The following is a 27125-nucleotide window of genomic DNA, read 5'->3' as shown; positions in this document are numbered from 1 at the left end:
ACCAATGGGCAGAGGCACAAAAACAAATTTCTGCTCTCATGGACATGAGAGCTATTCAAAGAGTACCACAGCAAGAACAGGGACAAGGATTCTACTCAAGACTTTTCCTGGTACCCAGAAAGGACAAAGCCTGGAAACCCATACTGGACCTGTCAATCCTAAATACTTTCCTGGATGTTCCAAAATTCAAAATGTTAACACTGCAGCAACTTCTACCCATTCTGGGCAAGAAGGCTTGGCTAGTTACTTTGGACCTCAAGGAGGCATACCTGCATGTCCCAATCAGACAATCTTGCAGAAGATACCTCAGATTCATAGCTGGCTCAACGCATTACCAATTCTCTGCACTGCCCTTTGGCTTATCTACTGCGCCCAGGGTCTTCACAAAATGCCTGGCACTAGTAATTGCATTTTGCAGACAAAAAGGAATTCAAATATATCCCTACTTGGATGACTGCCTTATTCAAGCAGAGAGCAAGGACATTCTACTAAAGCATCTGGCGTTTGTAAAAAGATTACTAATTTGCCTAGGGTACACAGTAAACGAAAAGAAATCAAAACTAGAGCCCTCTCAAGAGATAATATTCCTGGGTGCAAGCTTAAATACAACACGCCAGATAAACAAAGGCAACTGACTCATTACTTTCAAATGATGGCAACAAAGACCCAGCTCCCTGCAAGAAAAATTCTGCAGGCCCTGGGCTTCATGGCATCCTGCATTCTACTAATTCCATATGCAAGACTGCATATGAGGAAACTACAATGGTATCTAAAAAGTGTTTGGACTCAACATTGCCACAGCCTGGAAACAATAATAACTCTAATTCCCTGCCTGCAACAGGAGTTTCGATGGTGGGCACTGGCCTGTCACCACAACAAGGGACAGCAATTCACCTTACCCACAGCCAGGCAGACAGTAACAACAGATGCATCGGATTATGCCTGGGGGGCACACATGGCAGGAAAATGTATTCAGGGCACGTGGCCCAAGGAACAAATGCATCTTCACATCAATCAAAAAGAGATGCTAGCTGTACAGAATGCCCTGACAGCCTTCAAGGATCTACTACATCCAGGACAACTATTACTAAAGACTGACAATATCACAGTTATGTGGTACATAAACAAGCAAGGGGGCACACATTCCTACCCCCTCTGCAGGCAAGCCATGACTTTGTGGAACACAGCATTGACCTATCAAATATATCTGCAGGCACAATTCCTGCCAGGAACGAAAAATGCACTGGCAGACGAACTAAGCAGAAATCTCATGGATCCTCACTAATGGAAACTAAATCCACAGGTCTTCACCATGATAACAAGGAAATGGGAAAGCCCTGACATAGATCTTTTTGCCTCCCCTCACAACTGCCAACTACAGAAATTCTGCACAAGAACTTATCACTCACAAGCATGGAAAGTGGATGCTCTATCATTCAGCTGGAAAACCCTGACAGTTTATGCCTTTCATCCACTGCCTCTTCTTCCCAAGTTGCTCCTAAAAGTCAGACAAGAGAAGCCAAAAATGATCCTGATTGCCCCAGACTGGCCACGCCAGCACTGGTACCCAATCCTAAAGAGCTTGTCTCAAGGCCCAGCCTGGCCTTTACCTCAAATTCCTCATCTTTTGACTCAACAAAACAATCAGATTCTGCACAGTCAACTCAGAACCTTAAATCTGGCTGCATGGCAGATAATATAGCTACTCAGACTACACCTCTCTCTAAAGCTGTTATGGATGTCATTTTAGAAGCCAGGAGGCCCAGCACTAGGAAATCTTATGCATAAAAATGGAAGAGATTCTGTGCTTGGAACCAGGCACAAGGACTCGAACCACTTGTTTCAAATATACCTCAGATTTTACAATATCTAACTGAGATGCTGGACAAGGGCCTATCCTTCTCATCAATTAAGATCCATGCCTCTGCCATTTCAGCTCATTACAATACGGAACCTCCTATTTTCTCTCATCCACTACTAAGACAGTACCTCAGAGGGGCAAAAAACATAAGACCCCCAAGGAAAGCAACAATACCTACTTGGGACCTCAACTTTGTTTTAGAAAAGCTCACACTGCCTCCTTTTGAGCCAGCCAATACAGCTGATATAAAATTCTTATCATGGAAAACTGCTCTGCTCCTAGCAATAACTTCAGCAAGAAGAATCTCAGAGTTACAGGTATTAATGGCAGTGGAAGCTTTCATCATTTTTCATCAGGGCAGGGTCTCTCTAAGGACAAACTCAACATTTATGCCAAAGGTAGTATCCAGTGTGGCTCTTAACCAAACCATTCATTTGCCAACATTCTATCCAAATCCCCAGAATAAAGGGGAGAGACTTCTGCAAGCTTTGGACATACACAGACAGCTACGATTCTACTTGGACAAAACAAAATTTTTCAGAAAAACTGAGCAACTGTTTGTAGCTTATGCTGCAGGATCACAAGGAATGCCTGTCTCAAAGCAAACCATTTCAAAATGGATAGGACACTGCATTCGCTTCTGCTATTCACAACATGGCAAATCAGTGCCTACATACATTAGGCCACATTCTACCAGAGCAGCAGCCACTTCAGCAGCCTTCCTCAGAGGAGTACCAACCAAAGACATTTTAGAGTCTGCAACCTGGAGTTCAGTGCACACTTTCACCAAGCACTACCACTTACCTCTCTACTCTAAATCCAGAGCAGGTTTTGCCACTGCAGTCCTGCAGGGCCTGGTAGCCTCTCCTAATTTTATTTAGGCCCAGCCACCCAACCTCAGCTTTGGGATTCATTCAACCCAAGTGTAATGACTGCAACAGTGAAACATGATGGACGTAGTATAGTTGTGTACCTACCATAAATGTAGATGTTAGAGTGTATTCACTGTTGCAGTCCAGGTTACCCACCCACCATCCCCCTTTTCTTTGCTGGGACTTTTCTGTACTTCTCTATACTATACAACCTATGTGGTGTATTTGCTTGTAAATGAAGGAAATGTTTATTTTAATATATGCATGCTTTTTGGCATAATTTTTTCAGCCTACCTGTTTGGGGGCACCTGACATCTGGGGCAAGAAAAACTGAAGAAAATGGCGTTGGCTGCATCTTTTATACCCCTGGCGCACTGACGTCAGGGAAGAGGCGACAGCAACCGACGCCGGACCTAGACTTTGGAATTCTGGCCGACTGCGGGTAGCCTGCCAGCAGGATAACCCAAGTGTAATGACTGCAACAGTGAATACACTCGAACATCTACATTTATGGTAGGTACACAACTGTACTTTGAGTCCTCATGCGTGTATTTCATGGATTATGAGTTTAGTGGAGAGGTTTTCAGGTAGCAATCTCAATCTGAGGTTTAGTGTGAGGAACAGAGAGTTATGGATAGTGGAGGTGGAGCCAAGTGGGCTAAAGACTTTGAAGCTGGCTGGTGTCTGATCTGATTTGGATCTGAAGTCCCATAGTTTGAACCAGACGGAGACTGATACGTATCCATTATTATGGCAAGTTCATAACTTGTTTTTCTATTTATCAACCAATACATTGTTAAGAACACTCTTTCTCTCTGCAATTGCCACAACAGAATTTGTATTATCAACATATATGTTGATAGTGTGGTTCAGCTTATTGTAACATCTGGCAGAGGTACAGTAAACAGGTCTGGTCCCAACAGTGTGCTGCTTGACATTCCATTGTTTGCTAACTTTCCTTATGATATTTTTGGAATCCCTCCCATACCCTTTACTTTTCCTATCAAACTCATGAGGCAGATTATGAGACGTGTTGCTGTTAAGATAAGGGGAGTCCAGTAGATGCGTGTTATTTACCTCAGAGGTGATAGCCATAGAATTAAATTAAGCTAAGTTGGTAGTTATCTTTTTTTTAAAATTATTATGCAAGTAATTTTTTCTGAAGAAGTGCTCAGATATTTGGAGACCTTGACTAGATGCTTAGAAATATTTATTTTAATAAATATTTTGGGATTTGGAATATTTCTGTAAATGCTAGGAGAGTTTTGAGAAGTTCTGCTATATTTTCTTGATAGCTTAATGATTGAGTATTTTGACTAAGAAACTGAAATTTGTTTTCATTTCCTCAACGCTTTGTACAAAACATAGCATTAAAATACAGAGTAGTTAACTAGAGCTCAGAATGCAGAAATGCTGATGTTCTTCGTGTTTCACTGTTGCGGTCATCATCTGTGGGTTTTCCCTGCTGTGGTAGCCCTCAGCCATCCGAATACCAGAGTTAGTGTTTTTCTGCGTCGGCTGCAGTCACCTGTAGTCTGATGCCGGGTCATCAGTGCTATAAAGCAAGGCAGCCAACATCATTACATCGGTCTTTCTTGCCGTGGAGCCTTTAGCAGAAGCAGTTTGCACGAGTGCCAGTCGGTCGCTACCAGAGTTTGAATTTCAGCTGAAAACGTCTAAAGCTAAGTATCCCATTGGGGACCCTTTTTTCTTGTACTAACCGATGTCCAAAAAAGTTAACAATTGTCTCGCCTGTGAAAAGCAGATCCCAGACCGAGACTTCCATTCTTATTGCGTCACTTGTTTAGGCCCAGACCAAGACGTCCCCTGTTGCCGGTTCTGTGCCCTCTTTAATGCGAGAACCATTCGCCGTAGAGCTCTTATTGTAGACAGTTATTTTTGTGTTCAGTCTTCGCACATCTGTTAGCCAACAATCTGTGGACATTCTGAAAAAACACAGCGATAAAGATAGCGATAGACCACACAATGCTAAGCCTTCCGACGATGCTACCGCTAAGCAGGTAGTCAGTTCTCCAGAATTCAGTGAGGCGCTTTCGCAGCCCCTGATGCCTGACTTGATATCTATGCAGGCCTCTACCGAGACCCTTTCAGAGTCCAGTATGCCGCAGAAATCTTCTTTGTCTTCCGAGCCTTTGGCTGTCTCTGCCACGGTTGGGTCCGGAGCCGCAACGCAGACACCGGCTTCTGAGGAGGCCTTTCGCACTACCGAATCTTTCTGCAAATCACTCAGGAGTGGGGCCTCCAGAGGTGGATCTCTTTGCTTTGCACATCAACCACAGCTGCAGAAGTTCTGTACCAGGGAGTATCACCTCCTAGTGTGGAAGGTGGATGCCTTGACCTTCCCCTGGAACTCCCGCGTTCCCTCCTCTGTCTCTAATTCCCAAGCTACTGATCAAAATAAGGAAGGAGAGACCAAAGGCCATCCTCATTGCTTCAGATTGGCCCAGGCAGAATTGGTATCCCTTACTGTGCAGCCTGACCTTGCAGCTTCCCCTGATTTCAGTCCTCTTGACCCAGGTGAGGGGGGAGATACTGCACCCAGACTTGCAGACTCTCAATCTTTCAGCATGGGTTATACCTTAGTAGCGGACAGAGTCCCTGTTAATGTCACAGAAGCCAGAAGGCCCAGAAAATCTTATGCAGGGAAATGGAAAAGATTCTGCTCCTGGAGCCAGTCCAGAGAGGCCAGTACCTCACATCCTTTCATCCCTCTTATCCTGAATTACCTAGCCGAGTTGCTCAAAAGTGGCCTCTCCTTCTCTTGTATTAAAATCCATGCCTCACCCATTTCAGTCCATTACGATTCAGACCTACCCCTCTTCTGTCATCTTTTGATTAAACAATCCTCAGAGGGGCTTCTAATATCAGACCACCCAGAAGGCCTCCCACGTCAGCCTGGGACCTTAATTATGTTTTAGAAAATCTAACCTTACCTCCTTTTGAACCTACTGCTTCAACAGAATTGAAATACCTCTCCTGGAAGACTGCCTTCCTGCTAGCTATCACCTCAGCCAGAAGGGTTTCAGAACTTCAGGCACTCGTGGCTGTTGAACCCTTCATCATTTTCCATGCAGACAGGGTCTCCCTGAGGACTAACCCCTCCTGTATGCCCAAGGTGGTATCTAATGTGACCCTCAACCAGGCCATACACCTACCCACCTTCTTTTCCAACCCTCAAAACAAGGGGAAAAGAATTCTGCACTCGCTAGATGTGCGTAGACAGCTCCGATACTATCTAGACTGTATTAAACCCTTCAGAAAAACAGACCAGGTGCTTGTCTGCTTTGCCCCAGGGGCAGAGGGGAAGCCCATTTCCAAACGGATATCACACTGCATCCATTTCTGCTACAGACTACATGGGACCCTCCCCCTAAAGTCTATTCGTACCCATTCCACTAGGGCAGCCTCCACTTCCACAGCCTTCCTCAGAGGAGTCTCTCTGGGACATCTTGGAAGCTGCCACCTGGACCTCTGTTCATACCTTTACAAAGCATTGCTACCTACCTCTTTTTTTTCTAAGTCTAGGACAGGGCTTGCTGACCCATGCCTAGGTCTCTGACCTGTCCTTCCACCCCTCTCCTCAGTTTTGGGAATCATCCCACAGGTGATGACTGCAACAGTGAAACACAAAGAGCATAGTACAGTTGTGTACACTGGGTCTATATTATTTTAACAAAGTTTTATAACTTTGAATACCATATGAGCGACACCATATGGTTGAAGATTGTCAAACACTGAAAAAAAAAAAAAAAAAACAACAAAAAAGTCACCTAACGTCTTAAAGCAGGGGGGCAAGCCCCCGCTGAACCCCCCACCCCCCGCTCTTTAAATATACCATCTCCGAGATTGCACTACAGTACAGTAAAGGGAAGTCTTCCCTTTACCGCATTATAGTGTGGTCTCAGAGTAGTGGTTTTTTTTTGCATATTTAAAGTTGTATAACTTTGACCATATGGTGTTACCCATATGGTATTTGAAGTTATAAAACTTTGTTCAAATAATATAGACCCGTGTACACTTACCATAAATGTAGATGTTCGAGTGTATTCACTTTTTCAGTCCTGGTTTCCCTCCCTCCATCCCCCTTGTATCCTCTTCCCCCAGGGGGACATAAGCTTCCCATGGTGGCTTTTAGCCACCAGGACCATTTTACCTTATTTCCTTGTCCTTCTAATGGGTTAGAGCAAGAAAAACTGATGTAATGATGTTGGCTGCCTTGCTTTATAGCACTGACGACCTGACGTCAGACTACAGGTGACTGCAGCCGACGCAGAAAAACATTGACTCTGGTATTCGGGCCGGCCGTGGGTTACTACAGCAGGGATAACCCACAGGTGATGACTGCAACAGTGAATACACTTGGACATCTACATTTATAAGTGTACACAACTGTACTTTGCGAAAAGATAGACTGAGAAAATAAGGCATGACTTTTGAATCTGAAACTTTACTAAAAGTGAGTTGCAGTAGTTTGGCAAAAGTCAGATTGTTAGCCAGTCTCAAATGTCTTCCAATATTAAAAAAAATACTTTACAGCATTAACTGTGCAACATTAGCATTTTATGAGCTTTACACATTGGGACTGGTTGTGCATATGAATGTAAACTTTACCCTACATTTTGGTAGGATTCCATTTTCTTTATACCCCTTCTTTTACATTCATACCCATCTGGTTGGATACCATAAACACTTTTAAGAATTTAACACAACAGAAACAAAAATTTGCATGCTAAGTTTTGATATTTACATGAATGGTACCAAAATTATTAAATTAACAGATACTGACTTTAACAGCGAAGTTGGAATTGAATCTTTTTTTAGTGTAGTATAGACATGCATACATGTGTTTCACTAGCAGGGCATGCAAGTGAAATGTACAGGACTTAAGCATAAACTGCCATGTGAAATTGTATATGATCCTTTCATGTGTGTTCTTCTGTCATATCATTGTCCATGAGGTTTCAGGAAGGAGTGATGTCACTTACCAAGGCTAAAATACTTGGTGATTAGTCGAAGCATGGCACTGGTACCTTTTATATACCTGCACTGTGTACTGTGAAGGTCGCTGGAACAGTGCAGATAGTACAAGGTGAAATTTGGAGGGGGGCTACCAAGTAGTACTTTTCACAACTGATGTGGTTGTTCAAAGTTACTGGTAACTGACATTTCTACAGTTGAGTTCCAGTTATTCCATGATAGTGCGGGTGTTTATGATCATTAACTTTCAGAAAATAACCCCTTCAGGATAGGAGACTGTTTTCAGTGCATTGATTACTGATCAATTTTTGTATTGACTTGAATTAACTGATTTTCTTTACCTAGAATAGAAGGCAGTTGCCAAGTACAACATAGTATAAAGAGTTGTTACCAAGTAATAAATGCAGTCTGTTGTTCACAGGCCCTGGCCCTCGTTCAGTACCTGGAGGAACCACTTACTCAGGTTGCAGCTTCCTAGAATACAGCATCACTGCAGCATGATTGGAGGAGCGGGTGAATTCTGGAATGAAGAAAAAAAGGCTCATACAAGAAAAGAACAGTTTGCACGTGAACAATCTTGACTTTTGCCATTGGCAGCAGTAACATGTTGTTTACCACAGCTAATCCTAAAGCTAAGGACATTTAGCAATTTTGTCTTTTTATTCAGAAGGCTTAATACATTTTTGCAGAAATGTTTTCCTGGGGCAGTGCCCTCATCTTTTTTGTCCGTTTAGGAAAGTTTTGCAGCTCTTTCTTTTTGGGATTTTGCTGGAGTTGTAAATGCCATTTTTCTGAATCAGGATCTTGGTCACTGGGCATGGGGGGGGGATCTGTTTTTACCTTGTTTTGCATCCAGTCTATACTTTGCCAGTGCTTCCTTCCACTCCAGCTTACACATGCTTCGAACCTGTAAAGCAACATTTTTGTTGGAATTTTTGACATCTCAGGAGAAACTAAAAGTTCTCTTTCTTGGCACCTTTATTTCTGCATGCTTCACACGCTTTTTTGTATTCAACCTCCCAGTGCCACTTTGGTAATCATTTTATGAGTTTTATGAAACATGTCCTTTGAAACTTTGTGCTTTAATTATGAGCAATGTGTCTGGTGTTGTCCCCCTAGGTGGGAATTTGGTAACAAGGTCAAATAATGAAGAGTCAGTGGAGGGGATGTGGGGATTTGGACTGACTCCCCCTGGAGGCAGTAAGTCTTCTTGCTGCAACACTGGCACTTTAAGACTGGAGGGATGTAGGCCAGACTTTTACGGCCTTCTTCTACATATGTATTTGATGATCTTTGTGGGAATATGTTCTGAGGATGTGTGACAGAAGTTGTGACATTTAGTAGAATGATCATGTGTGCTGATGATCTGTCCTGTTGTTGTTGGTTGTTCTCTCAAGCTAGGTTCCCCCTACCTGCATTTTTTTTTAAATCTTTTCTCCAAGGTAGGAGATTGTTTGGCAGCTTGAGATTTATGAAAAGCAGAGAGGTAGTTGCTACTGACAAAGGTTTAAAAGTTTTTCTCTCCTCAGGATACAAGATGCGTTCTAAAAGGATCATTCAAAGCAGTTGCACTATGTATTGCGTCTTAATCTGATCATCAAGACATTACTTTGCTGCTTTGAAAAGTACTGAAATTATTTTTGGTCATCTCACAGATGGCAAAACCCATTTCTAGCCGCATACTGTTAATTGTTTTCTTTTTTTTAATAAAAAAAAAATGTATTGTGATTACAGTGCAAGAACATAAGGGCATAAATGTCATCTTAAAATTTTAAAATGATTCATATCATCCTTGTGTTTATTACAAATGCAGTGAAAAGATAAAAAATGTGAAAACAATCAAAGTCCTTTTGTGCAGGAAAATAAGATAAAGTGGTGGGCCATGCAAGTATTTGACTTGATTCTCCGATCCATTTGCTGCATAGAAATTGACATTCTTCAGTCAGGCCTCAGTTTCCTCTCTGGATTAGTGTGCCTTGAGCGAGAGCACTTCTGAAGGAGTCATAGCTCAGTGGATCTTAAGATTGTGTAAATGAGCATCTTTTGCTGTTGGCTTCTCAGACAGAACTTTCAGATAAAACAATGCATGTGGGATTGGGGGGATCCTTTGAAAGTAATTGTGTGGAATGAAAGTAATTCTGACAAAAGGCATTGAAATTTCAGGTACCAGCTTATGGTTTCATACTCTGTGGTCCCAGATTTTTTGATGTCCCATGTTTCTTATAAACTGCAACAATAAAATAAATGATGTGTTTGTTGTTTTATTTTTGCCTCCATATAATAACTATATTGGTACTAAATAGAGTAGTGTCTAAAAGAGATTTTATAAATAAAAACAATGGGAAGGTGTATGAATGAGCCTGTCTTAACCATACTCGTTGTTCTCTCCATAGGTTCTTTCTGCTTGGATCTGTTCACAATGGGAAGGTGTATGAATGAGCCTGTCCTAACCATACTCGTTGTTCTCTCCATAGGTTCTTTCTGCTTGGATCTGTTCACCAGTGTAACCACTTTTGAGGAAACCTTTTTTGGGGGTAGGGGGCAAGGAGAATGCAATTATTTCAAGTACCTGTTCAGTTTTTTTGGTAGGTTTAAATGAAGATGATTATCTTGTATACATTTTTAAAGGTGATATATTTTTTTTATAAATGTATGCAAGTGTTGTGTGGGTCTGTTGTACCGTTTTGAGGCCCCTGTTTGTGATAGCTGTCTGCTAACATGACAGTTTTTTTTACTGCCCTTGATGCAACAGAGAGGCCCAGTTTCTGTGTTTGCATCAATTAGAGAGACCACTCTGATCTCCATTTTATATCCAGCTAAACATGGGATCCATTGGTGGCTTTTGAGGGACTGCCATGCAGAATATATTGAAATCTTCAAGCAGGTAATATTGTGGCTGATGCACAAGCACAGGTTGTGGTGATGACAGGAAGGCATAGGTGGGTTGGGGAAATAGTTTGTCTGGTTGATTGACAGATTGTGTATTGTTAGGTAAGGGTCAGATGATTCGTTAGGACTTTCAGTACCTTTTTTTTAATGAGGGCAGTGCCTGGGGACCCTACATACCCTCTCTATTGTGAGTGATTTGAAGATTGCCAACATTTGGAAAAAGTTGGATATACTTATATTGAAAGATCTGTTAAAAGGTGCTCCATATTTTGTGAAATGTAGGACTAAGGGTGATAGACATCATTAGGACTACTCACCAGATAAACATTTCTCTGACTCAGATACCTTCCCCTATACCAATATGCATTTGAGGTATCTAGACTCTCCAGATCATCGTTGCCTGGCTTAGAGTTTGGTCAAGGAAAATGGCTATAGGCTGTCTTTAATTCTTTTCATTAACGATTCTGGGGAAAGTAGTGAGCCAATTTTCTAGGTTTTTATTGTAGTATTTTACAGTATTCTGATTCCATTTTTATCTCTTTCATCATTTTTTTAACTTAGAACAGTTTTTTGGGAGGTTTAAATTACATTGGACCTAGGGCCCACACTTTTACTTTGATATTAGAACAATATGTAATACATATCTTGTCTGTGTCACCTTTTAATGTTTTTTCCTCAGTACAATTATTGTCTCTGTCTCTCTCTGGTCCTGACTCATTTCCTTATTGCAGTGATGCAGTGTATGTTTCACAAGTGGGCCTCTGAGAGAAACATTTCTCCCCTAAATCAGCATTGCATTCATTGCTTGTGAGAAGCAGCATAGCATGCGCAAGTTCTTGGCTTGTAAATAATTTTCACAGTCTACTCTAAAGGTAGAAAGATGCACTTAAGACTGCAGTTATTAGAGGAGACTCTTTCAGCCAAATAACATACAGTAGCATATCCTTCCGCTTTCATTTTCCGCAGAACAACAGAGTTCAACATTAGGTTTGCCACCCTACACTGAAAGAAGACAAAAACACGTAAATATTTAAAATCTAAATCTTCTAGACAGGCCTCTTTTACTTTTTTTCATACAGAAACAACTGAAGTGCCCATATAAAATTAAGTGTTAAAGTTGCTAATACTTTGAGACTACAGTTGACACTTTTAGTTCAGACTAAAACCTTAATCACATTTTCTCGTTGCAGGTCAAACAAGGAGGCTCTCTTTGTCCAGAAATCCTCAAGGCCATCTGTGTCTAGAGCTGCTTGACATTGATTTCAGCAGGTTGTAGAGTATTGTTGTGGTCTCAAGGGAGAGGCTGTGGTGACTAGATCCCTGTTCCATGTGTTGGAGATGGGAATTAAATGGTAGTTTTTTTCTCTGTTTCGCAAGACACTGCAAATTTCCTTAGCACCGATGAGTTTTCATGCTAGTCTTAATTCCAGGCCACCTCACTGTCAATTGTCAGTGCCAGCTTCTACCCTATTGATGTCAGTGCTGTATGAGTCAGCCTTGACAGTTTTTGCAACAGGTGTTCATTCGGTGGTGGTAATGCCATAGTTACTAGCACCGATGATTACCTTAGTGCAAGTGTTGAAGTCAGCCTTTTTTGTGTCTGTCTCTGGCTAAGGGTTCTTCTTGCTGAGACTCTTCTAACATCTCATGGTACTTCCTTATTATAGCGGCCTTGCCGATATAGTAACGTAAACAGTGATCAGGACGATTATAGCAGTTTCAGGTGAGTGTTTTGCTGTGAATTACAGTAATCCTGAGTGCAGCTAACCTTCCCAGGCAGTGCTCCTGCACATTGTACCAGGTCATTTGCTCCAGAACGTATTGCCTCTTGTACAGTCTGCCTGTGATGTACGCAGATTTGGCCGGTGCTTTGGACACTGTTGTATTCACACACAGCCATGGCGTGGCCACTTAAGGAAAGGAGGTGACTACATACACAGTCCAGGAATGTGATTGGTCGACAAAAGGAAAGGCGACCTTTGCTTTGGTATACATGTCATGTGCCGATAATTCTTCCTCATTGTTTCACCCTTTACCTTCTCCCTGCCAGCCTTTACATTCCAATTAATAAATGCAAAACTGCAAATGCAGTCAGTTGTTTGTTAGCAGGTAAGGAAATACATGCTACCTGCAAAACTTCAGTTTAAATTTGTGTACCAAGGCAGGTGACCAAAGCAGCTGGAGTGAACCTCATTTGTAGCAATTTCAGCAAGGCTGCTATAATAAGGAAGTGCCTATCTCATCAGCTTTCATTGTCTTTGCTGAGTCATTGATGCCCTTGCAATGCTTCCCACTGATACTGTATCCACCCTTGATGCCAGCACCATCTTAAAGGCTAGAGCAGCCTATTTCAGAGCCCCTGACACTGCTGTCTCTTGTACAGTAGGTCATACAGGTCCCAGTACTTTTGCAAACCCTCCACTTTGCTGTCTGCTTCGGACCCTCAACTGAAGAAGCTAAGGAAGGCCTTATACCAGAGAAAGCACATACAACCTCCTTAAAGTGTAGCACAGGAGACATTGTTGAAGAGGAAGAATGCATACTCCCTTGTATCTCCCTAATGATCCCAAATTTGGGGCATATCTGAAGCCAATCAATCAGCTTGCGTATGTTGTATTTATCCCACATGTTACCCAAAGAGGAGACTGCAGATGGCCTGTAGGTCTACCCAGCAAATCTGTTGAGTGATCCTGCTGGTGGTGGACATCCGGAGACATACCACAAAAAAGCTTGGGAGAGATCTGATGCATGACTAACTGACTAACCTAGAAAGCAAGCTGCAGTTTTCAGCCCGCCCCAAAAAAGTATAAGGCTTCTTGTCGGAGACACCCAAACTTGACACCTTTTGTTTCTGTTGCTGCTATAAAAAAAGACTTTGACTCCCACCCCCCAACACTAAAGCTCAGAGTCCATCCCCTTTATGAGCCCAGATTGATGGTTAGACTGGGAAACGGAAACTGATTAACTGGCTGTGCCCATTGACCACATAGCCTCTTTTCACTGGTGACCTAGGAGACATGTTGAGTTTAGGGACTTGATCAGAGTCGCACAGTAAGCAAATAGAGGCTGTGGGACTCAAACTCAGGACTGCTCTTGGTCTACGACTAGCGGTACTTCCTCTTAAACCTATGTATCTAACTGCCAAACAGACAACTGCAGACGGGTTAGCAGGTATATATGTACTCTGCATTTAATTTGTGTGCTGAATTACCTGTCACACATGATGGATTTCAGGGATGTATTTTATTAGTTGAACCACCAACTGTTCGAGTTTTACATACTGAGTACCAAATGATCAAGTCACATTACTTTATGACTGGCATCAAATTGTGCTGATGTGTGGGAGGCTTGACCCACTGCACTCCTCTCAATGTGAGGTCAAGCCCCCCACACCCCCAATGTGTAACTATCCTGTCTCTGAGGTTGCACAATCTCGGAGGCAGTATGTTTAAAGTAGGGCAGTCTCTGAGACAGTGTGTTTATAAAAGCAATCCCTGCATGTGAGCATCTTACACTGGAAACAGAAGAGCATTCAACCATGAGCATATGACCTGTAAGACACCTAATTTAAGGTGTGATGTGACATGCACCAGACTGTTTAGCAGTTGCTGGACAGGCCCAATAAAGGCAAGCTCCACTCTGAGGTGTCAACTGCAACAGTCATGACTAGGCCTCATGACAGGTGTATGTATAGTATTGCAGTAGGCTCAGCCAGAGCCATGGGATCTCGCGTTGCTACATGCTAACACACACTGCTTTGGTTAATGGATTTTTCTGAGGATGCAAAGGCAGGTTTCATGGACAGCCGTATAAAAGCTTTGTGTGTTTTTGATCCAGAGGTTAAACGACACATTTGAGCATTAAGTTCCAGCTATCTGAATGTACCTTTTGTAAAGCATAGAGGCGACAGTTGCAGATATGAGTTGGGCGTGGCACGTAACAGAAAAATCAGCAACAGGGACTTCCAAGAGCACTCCTAGTGTAAAAACTGCAACTGTGAAAACACACTTAAAGCTATTTGGAGAAAATTCAGTCACTGGGTACTTATTGCACTGCCTGCATGCAACCAAAGAAGATGTCTGTAAGAGGAAACCAACCACAAAAGATTAAGAAAAAGCTTTGTCTGAGGGGAATCTTGCAGCTTGTCAGCAGAAATGGATTTCAGCTTTGGTACAGGAGATGTCTTATTTTTTCCTGTAAATGACTGAAAATCAAATGTATACAGATGTTTTTATATTACTTTGGTGTTTTACTTTATCAAATAATGAAAGCCTGGAATCATAGAAACTTTAACTAGCTGTTCAGATGAACTGACAACATTGCAAAAACAAGAGGTTGAAATGGAAAACGGCTGTCTTAGCACGAGTCTTTTCAAGAATAAATGTATAAAAAATAGAGAACAGTAAAGTTAGAGGACAGAATTTGCAGAGAAAACCAAAGATAAACTGGAAGGAACAGACTGCATAAATTTTATGAAAGTATGAATCCGCAACTAGATTGATTTTTCCACAACATGATTTGTTAATTGAGAAGGCAGCTCATGTGTATACTCCAAGTTTTGAGACAAGAAAGCAGCCAAGACATATATTAGTAAAAATTCAAAGTATAAAAAGCTGGGGACTCATTAAGAAAAATTATTATTCACTGTACATTGAGCAGAAGAGAGGTACGTTTATCCCAACAATCGGAGAATGTTGAGAGGCAGGTGTGAGATTTAAGCTGCACTATCCAGCTTTAAGATTTATTTTCTAGAGGATTAAAGACAGTTTTGGATGTATTATTGGCTAAAAAAGGAAATAATGTTTAGCCAACAAAGAGTGGGCCAACAAGTCTCCTAACAGTTAAGTCCATACAGTGACTTTGCCTGTGAAGCTTTTTTTTCTGTTCCAAAGAAAAGTGACTGAGTGAAATAAAAACATGCAGGAGCCAAAGAGAAGAATCACGAGTACCTTAGATTTGAAAAACCAGAGACTAGTGTTGGGAGATTGAGAAAATGAAGAAAATCAGCAACATTGTGAAATCAGTGAATAAATGGGAGAATCTAAAGCATCAATCCTATTAAACATAGACATATGAAATATGGCTTTGCAAAACGTGGCTGTAGAAAGACGAACTGCATTGTCTGTTATACTGCTGGATAGACTGTAAGGCATATAACATATTTTGTCATTAATGTTTTAAATGGACACTGAGTGCACTGAATAAGTAATTGCAAGTAAAACTGTTTTTATTCTTACCAATATTTCTATTAAATGCCATGATGTAAATTTATGTTATAATATAAAGCAGTCTTGTAAAGTGTACAATCGGGGATATTTATTATTTATAAAGTGTGCAGGCTTTATACTGTAACAAGGTAAGAAAGGCCAGACAGAGGGAAGTTAATGTAATGTGCTTTCAGGCTGCTGGAGTAGGGGATGTAAAAATGTATTGATTACAGCATAGATTTCAATTCCCCTGATATATATGTGGATATCTAGAATAATGTTCTTGGCTTATGCTATAGACGTTATTTTTGTTAAGCAAATACATTTCATCTTATCTTCTGAATTTAATAGGCATGAAAAATGCTAGTTTTTTTCTTGTATTTTCTAAAGTCATTAGCTATTTTCCCCCATAGCTAAGGCTTTTAGGGGAAGTTGAGAAATCTTCAGGTGCAGGCAATTCGTCCTGAGATGGTGAGCAGAGGGTTTGGAGTGAAATTTACAAAGATTCTTTTCTGCATCTGCAAAACCAATTATTGCTTTTATTTGGAGACAAGATATCTGTAGATGCATGTAGTCAATCATGAGATGCCTGAGCACTGTATGCTGAATGAAGCGTATAAGGCACAGTGTAATTAATATTTTAAAGCTACACTGGCAAACGCTTCAGTGAACAATAAGTGCAGTTTTTAACTGTGCAGAGGAAGTAGAAGTTTCTGCAGCAGCCTTAGTACTTTAATGTAGTTACTATTACAACACACAGTTTATGTAAATGTAGCCAGTGCATATTTCCTTAGGGCTTTAGAGTGAATGTTTACTTAAAGCATAAAAGGTTTTCACATCTGGGATTGGGTAGAGATGAATGATAAAAGAACATACGTCAAAAGTGGGAACATGGGCTGTAACATGCACTTTAGCACAAGTAGCACTAATTTTAGATTAGGTAATGCCTGTGGATGTCAGTTTGGGGGCAATAGCTCCTATTGAGAAGGCTAAACATTTGTTTGAAAATGTATATAGTTTTGTTTGCTTGTTCTAAGTTACAAGGGGGTTGGGGGTTCTTAAAATCTGTTTATTTTTTATGTCTGTGTTTTCATTGAAGCAAGAAGTCCTGAAAAGTGTGTCATAGATTCAAATGGAGATGAGCAGCTCCTAAATGCTATCCCATCCATGGGTCTCCTCAATATTGGATATGGTATGATCCCAGTTATTCTGATTCAAGACAATGTACAACTCTTGACCAAGGGATGGTTAATGCCACTGTATAACCAGATAGGATAGGTTAATTTGTGCTATGCTTAAAATGGCCCACAAGGCCAACTAGCATAGTACTTACCTATGAACCTGTAATGGCTACTCTGCCCATATCATAATGAGATGTACATGGCCTTACAGTCACATACACAAAAAAGCAGAGTATTTTATTAAGACGTGGGATACAAATAACAATGATGCAGCAGACACATTTGGATAGAAATGAGTATGCAAATTTGACAAAATATTTTTGGGTAGACATTCAGCAGAATATTGGGTATAAATGAAAAGTAATAATTCCAGTAGTGATAGAAGAGGGAACAAAGATAATGGTAGATTTGTAGTATTAAGGGGTTATTGCAGGGGAATAGTAGAATACTGGTATGTATTTTATTCCACCTAAAACTGACATTATGGAGCTTAAGAAAAGTATAGGAGAATTATTCAACCTTAGCAGGGAATATTATTTATGGGTGGGGATTGGAATCTGACTTGCTATAGTAATGATTTATCAGGAGGACCAAGAAGGGAACATGTAACAAAATAAGTTCGACTTCTGAAGAAATGTGTGTTGTATAGAAGATGTTAGTTCAATAGTAGGAATTCACTAGTACTGTACATATTATTTAATGCATATAAATAATATATACATACATTAAGTACACAGTACTGAATGTACAGTATGGACTATATATATTATTCACCAAGGTAGAATAACTTGGCTAGACTGAGTAGAAGTTGTATCTCAAAGGCGCATGTGTATTTAATTGAAACGTTTGACACACATGCAATAATTTCAGATTTTTGCACCAGTAAAACCACCAAGATAAAAAGCAGGATAATGAAATAAGAAGGGATAGCTAGCAAGTGGGATACAATGAAATTAGAGTTTAAAAGTGTTGTAGGAATGAGAGCGAAAGAAATTAGAGTTTAAAAGTGTTGTAGGAATGAGAGCGAAAGAGATGGGGGAAGTAACAGGAATTACTTACAGGGGTTGACTAAAATTAATGTATTGCAGAATAAGGGGAATCTGAGAGAATAAAAAGACTAACGGCAACGTGTTAAAGGGAGAATAAGTAAATATTTGGAAGATGTGCATGAGTTTAGAAAGGTTGCTGTTAAAACAGAGCACAAAAATCTTTTCATCATAATAGCTTGGACAACAGAAATTAGAATTATTACTAAACTTGGGGACCCTGTTAAAAGAAAAATAACACTAGATCATGTATTAGAGATATTTTGTAAATTTTCCAAAAATCTGTACAAAGGATTGGACTGTGGAAACTTAAGAAAAGGCACAAACTGAAATATTTATGGAAGACTTAATTATGCCATGGTCTGAAAAAAAATGAGGCTTAGCAATTGGTAGCGAAGATCGGAATAGATGAGATAACACGTGATGAATGACTAAGCAACATGGAAGTCTGCAGGAACAGATGATATTCCTTTGGAAGGTGGGAGGAAAGAAAGATTTTGTTTAACAATATTTGAAGTGGGGAGGGGAGTACCAGCATCTTTGAAAAGAGCTGTGGTGGCAGCTAGGGATATGTGGAAGAGACTGAAAAAATGACACAAAAATTGAGAAGCTAGAAGCTATTGATTATGGATAGCAAGATATAAGTGTTGAAAATGTTTCTTGTCCCTTCAGTTTAATATACAGGCAAGGCATATTTTTATCAACCAGAGCAGAAGTTGTAAAAAATAGTTGAAAGAATTTTTGTGGGAGGTGAAGAGGGTAAATATTGTAAGAACTAAGCCAGTATGGAAATTGAGAAAGGCAATTTTGCTAGATGGGTTGACTGCGAAAAGAGGTATAGAAAGTAAGCAAGAGGAGGTCTAAAATTTGCTGGAGAAAATTAGTAAAGGGGCCAATGTTTTAGGAGCAAATAATTGGCGAGAGGGAGAGAAAATAGAGTAGGATGAAGCTAAGCAGAAGTTTGGACTGCAGATTAGAAAGTACTTTCCCTACCAGGGTTTGATAATATTGGAAAGATAAAGGAACACATGATTTTTAATTGAAAGACCAGCTCTGTTTTTATTTGGGTCTAGAGCAGAAGTTGCTATTTAAAAGGGGATAATTAGTAAGGCATATAAAATATTGTATGATAACTGCAAGAATCAGAGGAGATTAGAAAAGATTTGGAAGCGAAGAAAGCAATATACAAAGGAGTAATGGGAGGACATCTGTACAGCTCCCATGTGTACAAAAAAGGCATGCCTGGACCCTGTTTTGATGAATCTTTTGCACATACGTGAAACAAACATCAGATCTACTAGATTAAAAACCTAAATTTTGCTCACAACACAAATATGACATGTTGGAGAGAGAAATATTTCTCAGAGAATTACCATTCTCTGGAATAAGCTCCGTATTCATGTAAATCAGTTCCTCCCTATTTAAGTGCAACTTGGACCATTGGATGCTTAATTGGAAATTTACCCCTGGTCTAGTTCCTGTGTCCCTGATGGACAGATGCAGTCAGTAAATCACCCCCTATAAATCAAATACAAATCAAATTTTGTGAGTCATATTTGGGTTGCAAGGCTAGGCTTTTAAGGACCCTAGTGGTTATTAGCCTAGTATATATCTGTGAACCTAAGTGTTGGAGCCAATGGCTGTAACTAAGGAAGTGATTCTGAGTTGGGATACAAGATCTGAATTGTCCAGATATAGTAAGACTTTACTAAGTTTAATTCTATCAGATGCAAAAAAAAAGAATACTAGAAAATGGAGAGCAAAATCTAAACTTACTCTGACTGAAGTCCTGAATAGTATAAAACAGGTAAAAGAATTGGAAGTTGGTTCTTTAGAAAATGGGAGTAGCAAGATATGTAGAAGTAAATGGAATTTGTAGGAACAAAATATTATACTTGTATAAAAATAACAGAGGAAATGTTATGGTTTGTTCTTTTACTTTATGTACTTGTGTCAGTTTAAAAAAATGTCATGTTTAATAAAGATGTTAAAAAACTTTATATGTCCTTGTGTCAGTTTAAAAAAAATGTTGTATTTAATAAAGATGTTAAAAAGAAGAGATAAGAAAAATCAGCAATAATGTGTGAAGAGAATCCCATAACAGGGTAGCTTCTAGGAAAGCTGCAGACCCAAAGTCAGGGGTTCTCTGTAATCTTCAGAAAACTGTGCTCCCCCATGACTGAATAGTAGCACCTCCCCCGAGGCCTTGCCCAACTTTTCCTGTCTGGAGTTGGGCAGAATCATCCAACCTTCCACTTGGCAGCATGAGAATACAGTGCCACAGACAGGCGTCTCCTACAGACTCCTCAGAGGTGACCTCTGTCTGGCATACAAAGCAATCTCAGACCCTGCCTTGACGGGACTGCTGCATATCCGCAAGTCAAGCTCCACTCGAGTTCAACCTGGTCTGTGACATCAATAGGACTTGTTGGCGGGACAGATTTGTGTCCCAGAGACTCCCCCCTTCTGTCATATAGACTCCCGCTCCACGTCAAGCAGAGTACCTCATTAACCCTTTTTAAGCGCAACCTGGATGGGAAACAGAAAATACACCTTTAGGATTCTACCTGTGTCCCTGCTGGATAGAGGCATCAGGTGCTGACTTGTTGGAACATGGCCTAAATTCTTGGCTAGGCTTCTAAGGGCCTCAGGGCTAATATCCTAGAAACTTCCTATGATCCAATAAACAAAATTCTATTCATGACACAACCTGCCTGTCGTCTCCCCTTGTCAGAAGTTTTACCCTGTCAGAGACTACTCACAAGAAAGGTAGCTATTAACCTCCTATGAAAAAGGTCTGCTAAGAGCCCCACTACACCAGAAAGAGTTAGGGTTCTATACCATATTCTGTTTATTGACAAAAAAGATCAAGGACTACAGACCAAATTTTGACTCAAGTTGCCCCAACAATTTAATTGCTAAAGAAACCTCAGTCAGTCTGTCCCTGTCAGGAGGAGTCCAAGATGTGTTGTTTTGAACTCCTAGGTGCCCATCTCCAAATCAAGGTCACAGGAGTCTAAGTAGAATCTCTGCTCCCAGATGAGCCAGTCATTCAGCATTTCTGAACTCCTACATTCTGAGTGATCTCAGCCCCAAGGGTGCTTACCAAATGCATGTCGATAGTAGTAGCAACCTACCAAAAGTTACAAAGTCAAGGTATTCCTATATATCCGGGGAATCTGATCATGATATTCCACTCTCTTGAAATTATGGAAAAACTGTACTCCCTGGAAGTACTCCTCACCCTGGAGAATGCGGACATTTGTGCAGTCATGGATACATGGTTCAGAACCATAGAAAGCACCTCAACTATCAAAGGCTACAATGCCTTTCATGCATTTTGATCCCCCTCCACTCAGGATAAAACAAAGGGAGGAGGTGTCTGTGTTCATAAAGGACAAGTATATTGCTAGACTGGTCCAACAAAATGACTCACTTGAGCTGCTCCATGCTCAACTAACTGTAGGTGTGACCCCTTATGTCATTGCTAGCTACAGATCCCCTAACATGAATCTGGAAAAACCACACCTCCTACCTAAACCTACTGGAATCTCTCAACATTCAGCCTAGCACCATACTTATGGGTGACTTCAACTACCTCTTCATAAACTGGGAGACTTGTATAACCCATAATTCACTTGTTTAGAGGTTTTTAGACTTTGTCAATACAAACACCCCGGAGCAACTAGTTAGCTCCCCAATTAGAGGTACAAATAATCTAGACCTGGTACTCACGAACATGGGGTGTTGCTGCTCCCTCCCTTGCATTAACTTCTCTCTGTTAAGATCTGACCACAAAATGATCCTCTTTTAGTATTAAAACTAACCTAGAACCCCAACAAACTCCAAACCTGTTAAGAATTTTACTAAGGCCTGTTACCTCAAACTAAGTGACAGCTTATTAAACTTCCAAGCCCATCTGGACCTGGATGACACTGAGGCCTACTCTGAGCTGTACACAAAAGCACTGTACAATTACATACATAGCTGCATACCAGAGGCAGTACCTATCTGACTTAAACCTACGATTACTGGCAAAAATAAACCATCCTGGTGGACGCCTAGCATAAGTAGGCTATTAAAAGGAAAAAAACCCTGTCCAAAGCCAAGAAAGAACAGACGAAGCAGTACAAAAGGACACTCACAGGTCTAAACACTCAAATTAGAGAGCTGGTCACTTCTGCCAAAACAAACTAAAATAGCCTCCCAGGTGAAAGATAACCATAAGGCTTTTTTTTTTTTTTTAATTATGTTCATAACCTCATGTGAAATGCTCAGTAACATGCTGACTTAATCATAAATGGCAACACTTACACTGAGCCTGAAACTATAGCAAACCTGTTGGCTGAAAAGTTCAGTTCAGACTTCCCCCCCATCACCTCCTACCACAACCATCCCCCTACCGGTCATTACAAGAGAACAGGTCCTTACTGCGCTTACTAAAGCCAAAAACACAACCTCCATGGGTCCGGACAACACTCCAGGATGCTTCGTAAATAGCTTAAAACAGAATCTATCAGAGTCACTAGAAACTCTCTTTAACCACAGCCTCCGGATGGACGTTGTCCCAAAGGAATAGAGGACTGCAACAGTCATTCCTCTGCAGAAGGGGTGGCCCATCAACTGTCCTGGGAACTACAGACCCATAAGCCTGACCAATCTTCTCTGCAAGGGCACGGAGAGAATTATGGACCTAATCAGTAATGACATAAGAACTCTCCAAAAAACTGGATCAGACCCAAAGGGAGGTCTTGCCTACTTAGGCTGGCAAACTTCTTCGAGAAAGTCAGCAGGGCGACAGATGAGAGTAAAATGGTCCACACCTCTTATCTAGACCTGCCAAAGCTTTCAACACACTCCCCTACTTGGGGATCATAGATAAACGTACGGAGTTAGTTATAAACTCCTACATTGTCAAATGGATAGTCACCTGGCTCACTGATAGGACTCGTGTTGTCCGGATAGGTGAATCCTCTTCTGATAAGAAATATGTTGCTTTTCATGTCCGACAGGACTCCGTGTTGGGACCCCTCCTGTTTGGTATATATTTCTCTGAAGTGAAGGCCAATGTTGGGGGCCTTTGGCTTGCCACATTTCCTAATGACTGTAAGCTGGGAGCAATCACTAAATCCCCATATGATGTTGACAGCCTACAAACAGGCCTAAAAATTACAAATTACAAATAACTGGAGCCAAAGTTATGGTCCAAGACCAAATGCTCCAAAATGCATAATCATACCATTTGGTAAATCAGATATCCCTGTAAATTATAATTTTGATAACACACCTCTTAAAGTAGACCCAGTAGTGAGGGTCCTAGGAACACCACGGGTAGATAGTAACCTAAACTTTGATCACCAGGTAGCTACAGTAGTGAGGATATCATTCTGTGTTGCTCAACTTATAAGTAAAGGCATGGCATCAAGATCAAAGGAAGTCGTAGTTAAATTGTACTCATCCCTCATCAGACCCATAATCGAGTACAATGTTCCCTTCTACATGTATCTAACCAGGCACTTATACAGTTGGAGTGGCCCCAGAGGCTTCTCACTAAAAAAAAAAAAAAAAAAAAAAATAAAAAGCATAAGACACATGTCTTATGCAGACTGACTAAAGGCCCTATTTCTTTGCTCTGTTTCATATCGTTTGAGAGGGGGACTGGTGCCTGACCTACAAGACATCCTCTGATCCAGCCCTGAAGAAAATGTCACATATTTGCAACAAAAATTATACAAGGGTCACACATTCCATGGACCTGGACTTTATTTGTGACCTAACAGAAGTTGCTGGAGAGACATATTTATTTCCCAAAGGCTACCTTGTCTATGGAATAAACTTCCCATCTTCATAAAACAAAGCCCATCCCTCACTCTCTTCAGAGGGAATTTGAATAAATGGATGGGGAACCATATAGTCACTCCTGAGGTACTGCCCATGACCCTTATGGACTGGGGCAGTCTGTAAAATTACTCTGGGCTCCAACACCCAAAGACTCATTACCCCATGCCATATCTGCAGAATTACAATACAATAGTGTCATATCCTGGGCATTATTGGCTAGGCTTGTAAAGGCTCTTGTGCCATTAGCCTAGTAATCGCCTATGAAACTCTTCCAGCTACTGATATTCATCAACTGCAGCACAAACACAGTTATGACTAGAGCATGTTCTCTGGTGGAGAGGGTACAGTCTCTGAAGACTGAGGTCTCCCTGCTTTTGGATTGTCAGCATTTTGGCTCAAGTCTCTTGTCTGTATCCATTTCAATGGTAGCTCATGCCAGGTTCCACATGAGAGTGCTACATCTAATCTTTGATTTAGTATCTTGTCATGTTCAAGCATCTTGGGTGCATACCCCTCAACCTCTTAAGAGCAAGAAATCTGGACAAATCCATAAATAATGAGGGGCAAATGCCCAACAATAGGGATATTTTTAAATATTGCTCTTACAAATTTAGAAAGTTGATTGGAAAATTTGTGCAAATGGAAAACTTATTCTAAGGGTATGAAGTCTGCAACTAAAATGTCTATTATTTTCTGACTTCAGCCCTCAATGATTTGGTAGAAAACGACAAATTTATGAGAAAGACCAAAACTCTGAAGCAAAAATCTAGACATTCTGCAAAAATTTGTATAGTTGGGAGGTACAGGCAGTCCCCAGGTTAAGGCCGAGATCCATTTTCTTAGTCTGTCCTTAAGTCAGATTTGTTTGCAAGTCAAAACACGTAGCTGGAACGTTTTACTGTACAGTGCAATATTCCGTACAAAAAAAATGTTAAACTTGCCTGTTTTTAAGCTTCACTTCACATTCCTGTACTACAGGCATCACCCACCTAGTGAGCTGTGATGTTATTTCCCATTCTACTGTACAGTACAGTGACTACTTCAATACTGTGTACTGTGCAAGCCAGCAGTCTTGACCATTCAGATCACCAACACAGGGATCTCTTAACCAATTGGATCTGTTGTTCTCCATGAAGGCAGAAATAACTGCTCTAATAAGACATGCGAGCAGCTTCACAAATGGGGGAAAAGGAAAGTACAACAGAATTCTTCATTTTAAGGTGAGATTTGGGCAGCTTTAAATATTTTTTTATTTATTTTCACACTATTTCTGTCATTGCGGCAGCCCGTTTTTATCTATGGATTGTCTGTAAGTCGGATGTCTGTAACTCAAGGACTGCCTGGGTGTGCAAGATGCATCTCAGGTGGGAGGATATGTAGCTTATACCTGATAAAAGGTGATCCTTTTCTTTTACAATTAACAGCAGTCAGCACAGATCCATCTGGCTTAGGAGTGGGGCAGCTTTGCAATGGCCAAATGGTTTAAGGTGTCCTGACAGCTACTGAACCTACCTTGCATATCCTCATTTTCAAGATGAGGCAAGTCCTCCATACCCCTCAAACATTCCTGGGCTCCTTCCCTGCAGGTGCAAAAGCCACCCAGCCAGCCCAACAACATGACAGTAGTTTGGTAAGTTAGCAAATAGTAGTGGGGATGGAGCCAATGTCTAACCTCTTATGTTGAAAAGCTGTAATACTATGGGGGTTGGGTGATCAAGTCAGACTACTCTCTATTAGCCAGAACATTCTGGGGAAAACAGTTGTCTGACAAGACAGGCTCAGTGAATGCTTACTGATTCACTGTAAATGGTTCTTTGGTCCTTCAGCCCTTGGTAACTTGGAAGCTGTTAAGAAAGTAGGGTAAACTTTGATGCATCTTCTTTACTTCACTAACCAACACCAAATGCAGCAGGTACTTATCCCTCATCAGTGAAGCTTGGGACCAGATATGGACCCTGGACTCCTCTACACTCGACCCTTTTCACATGATGATGAGCTTCAATCATAAAGCAAAGGTGCCCAAAGTCAAAGTCTTTTTGCACAGCACCTTGTTGCTTGTAATAGATTTAGTTTCCACCTCTGCCTCACCTTCCACACAAGCTCCTACAGCTGCATCTTTGTGAAACGCTCTTAATACACCCATCAGACAAACGTTTCTTGGGCTTTCATATTGTCATTCTATCCATATAGCTTCTTCAGTTGTAGTAGCAATCATTATCACACTCCTTTAGTGATACTCTTTCAGAAGTGGACCTGTCCCTATAACTTGGTATCACAGGAATTAACCCTTCTAAGTCTGGTTCATACTACCACAGGCCAGGCAAAGGTAAGCTGGTCAAGGATAATAAAAACCTGCATACATAAATATCACAAGGAGACTAAATGGAGAAGCAGGAGAGGCCCAAGGATTCTGTGCCCTGTAGGGAGCAAGTATGATTAGCTGAGTCTTCTCCCTCAGTCCTGACAAAAAAAAAAATCACACATGGTTGCCACATCTCCATCCCACAGGTTAGTTTGAAAGGTTAACCATTAAGTAAGAAAACTGGAAAAGTATTGCTGCAGACAAGCTCTCATGGTTATAGACTACAGTTCCTGAGCAAACCAAATATGTTGGGCATTCCACAAATTCCAAGGGACCAAGTGCTTTTGGTTACCCAGTGTTCAGGAGATTTGACAACCAGGAGTAACAGAACCTGTACCAAAACAGGATCAGAATATGGGGTCCTACTCAAGACTTTGTGATACCTAGAAAGGAGTGTCCTTGGAGGCCATTCTTCACTTGTCATAGCTAAACATGTATCTCAAGGCACCACAATTTAAAATGTTGACATTGCACACCCATAACACACCTATTCCTTCAAACCCTGATTGTTACTGTGCATCTTGGTGTTATCTTTTTTCATATAGCCATTCACAGGGACTACAAATGCTTTCTCAGATTCAAGGTAGAAGAACACCAGTTATCAGTTTACCAGCTTGCCCTTTGGACTGGCTACTGAACCCATTTCTTTTTAAACCTAATGCCTTGCTATAGTAATTGGTTATTTCAAAACTGAAGGCATTCACATGTACCCTTACCTGGACAACTACTTTATTCGTGCACTATTTCTGGAGGTGGCTAGGGAACTACAATTCTGTATGAACTGCTTTCAATACCTGGGGGGGTTTCTTCATCATTCCCAAGACATATGTCATCCTTTGTAAGAAAGTAGGGATCCTTGGGTCCTTAC

At 40.9% G+C, this 27125-nt stretch overlaps 1 protein-coding gene across 1 annotated transcript in view; it reads left to right on the top strand.

Moving 5' to 3' along the window:
- The window catches only part of LAMTOR2 (late endosomal/lysosomal adaptor, MAPK and MTOR activator 2), a 253821-nt gene extending 243826 nt beyond the window's left edge, over positions 1-9995 (top strand). The window contains exon 4 of the mRNA XM_044079768.1: positions 8153-9995. Coding sequence (XP_043935703.1) covers positions 8153-8209 — 57 coding nt within the window. The 3' untranslated portion in view covers positions 8210-9995. The remainder of the gene's footprint in view (positions 1-8152) is intronic.
- Positions 9996-27125: the final 17130 nt, after the last annotated feature.

This window comes from Protopterus annectens, chromosome 8.part0 (genome assembly GCF_019279795.1).
Source record: "Protopterus annectens isolate FY-2018-M chromosome 8.part0, PAN1.0, whole genome shotgun sequence".
Classification (NCBI taxonomy): Eukaryota; Metazoa; Chordata; order Ceratodontiformes; family Protopteridae; genus Protopterus; species Protopterus annectens.
Note: the sequence above shows the minus strand (reverse complement) of the source record. Positions and strands in the feature narration are given on the sequence as shown.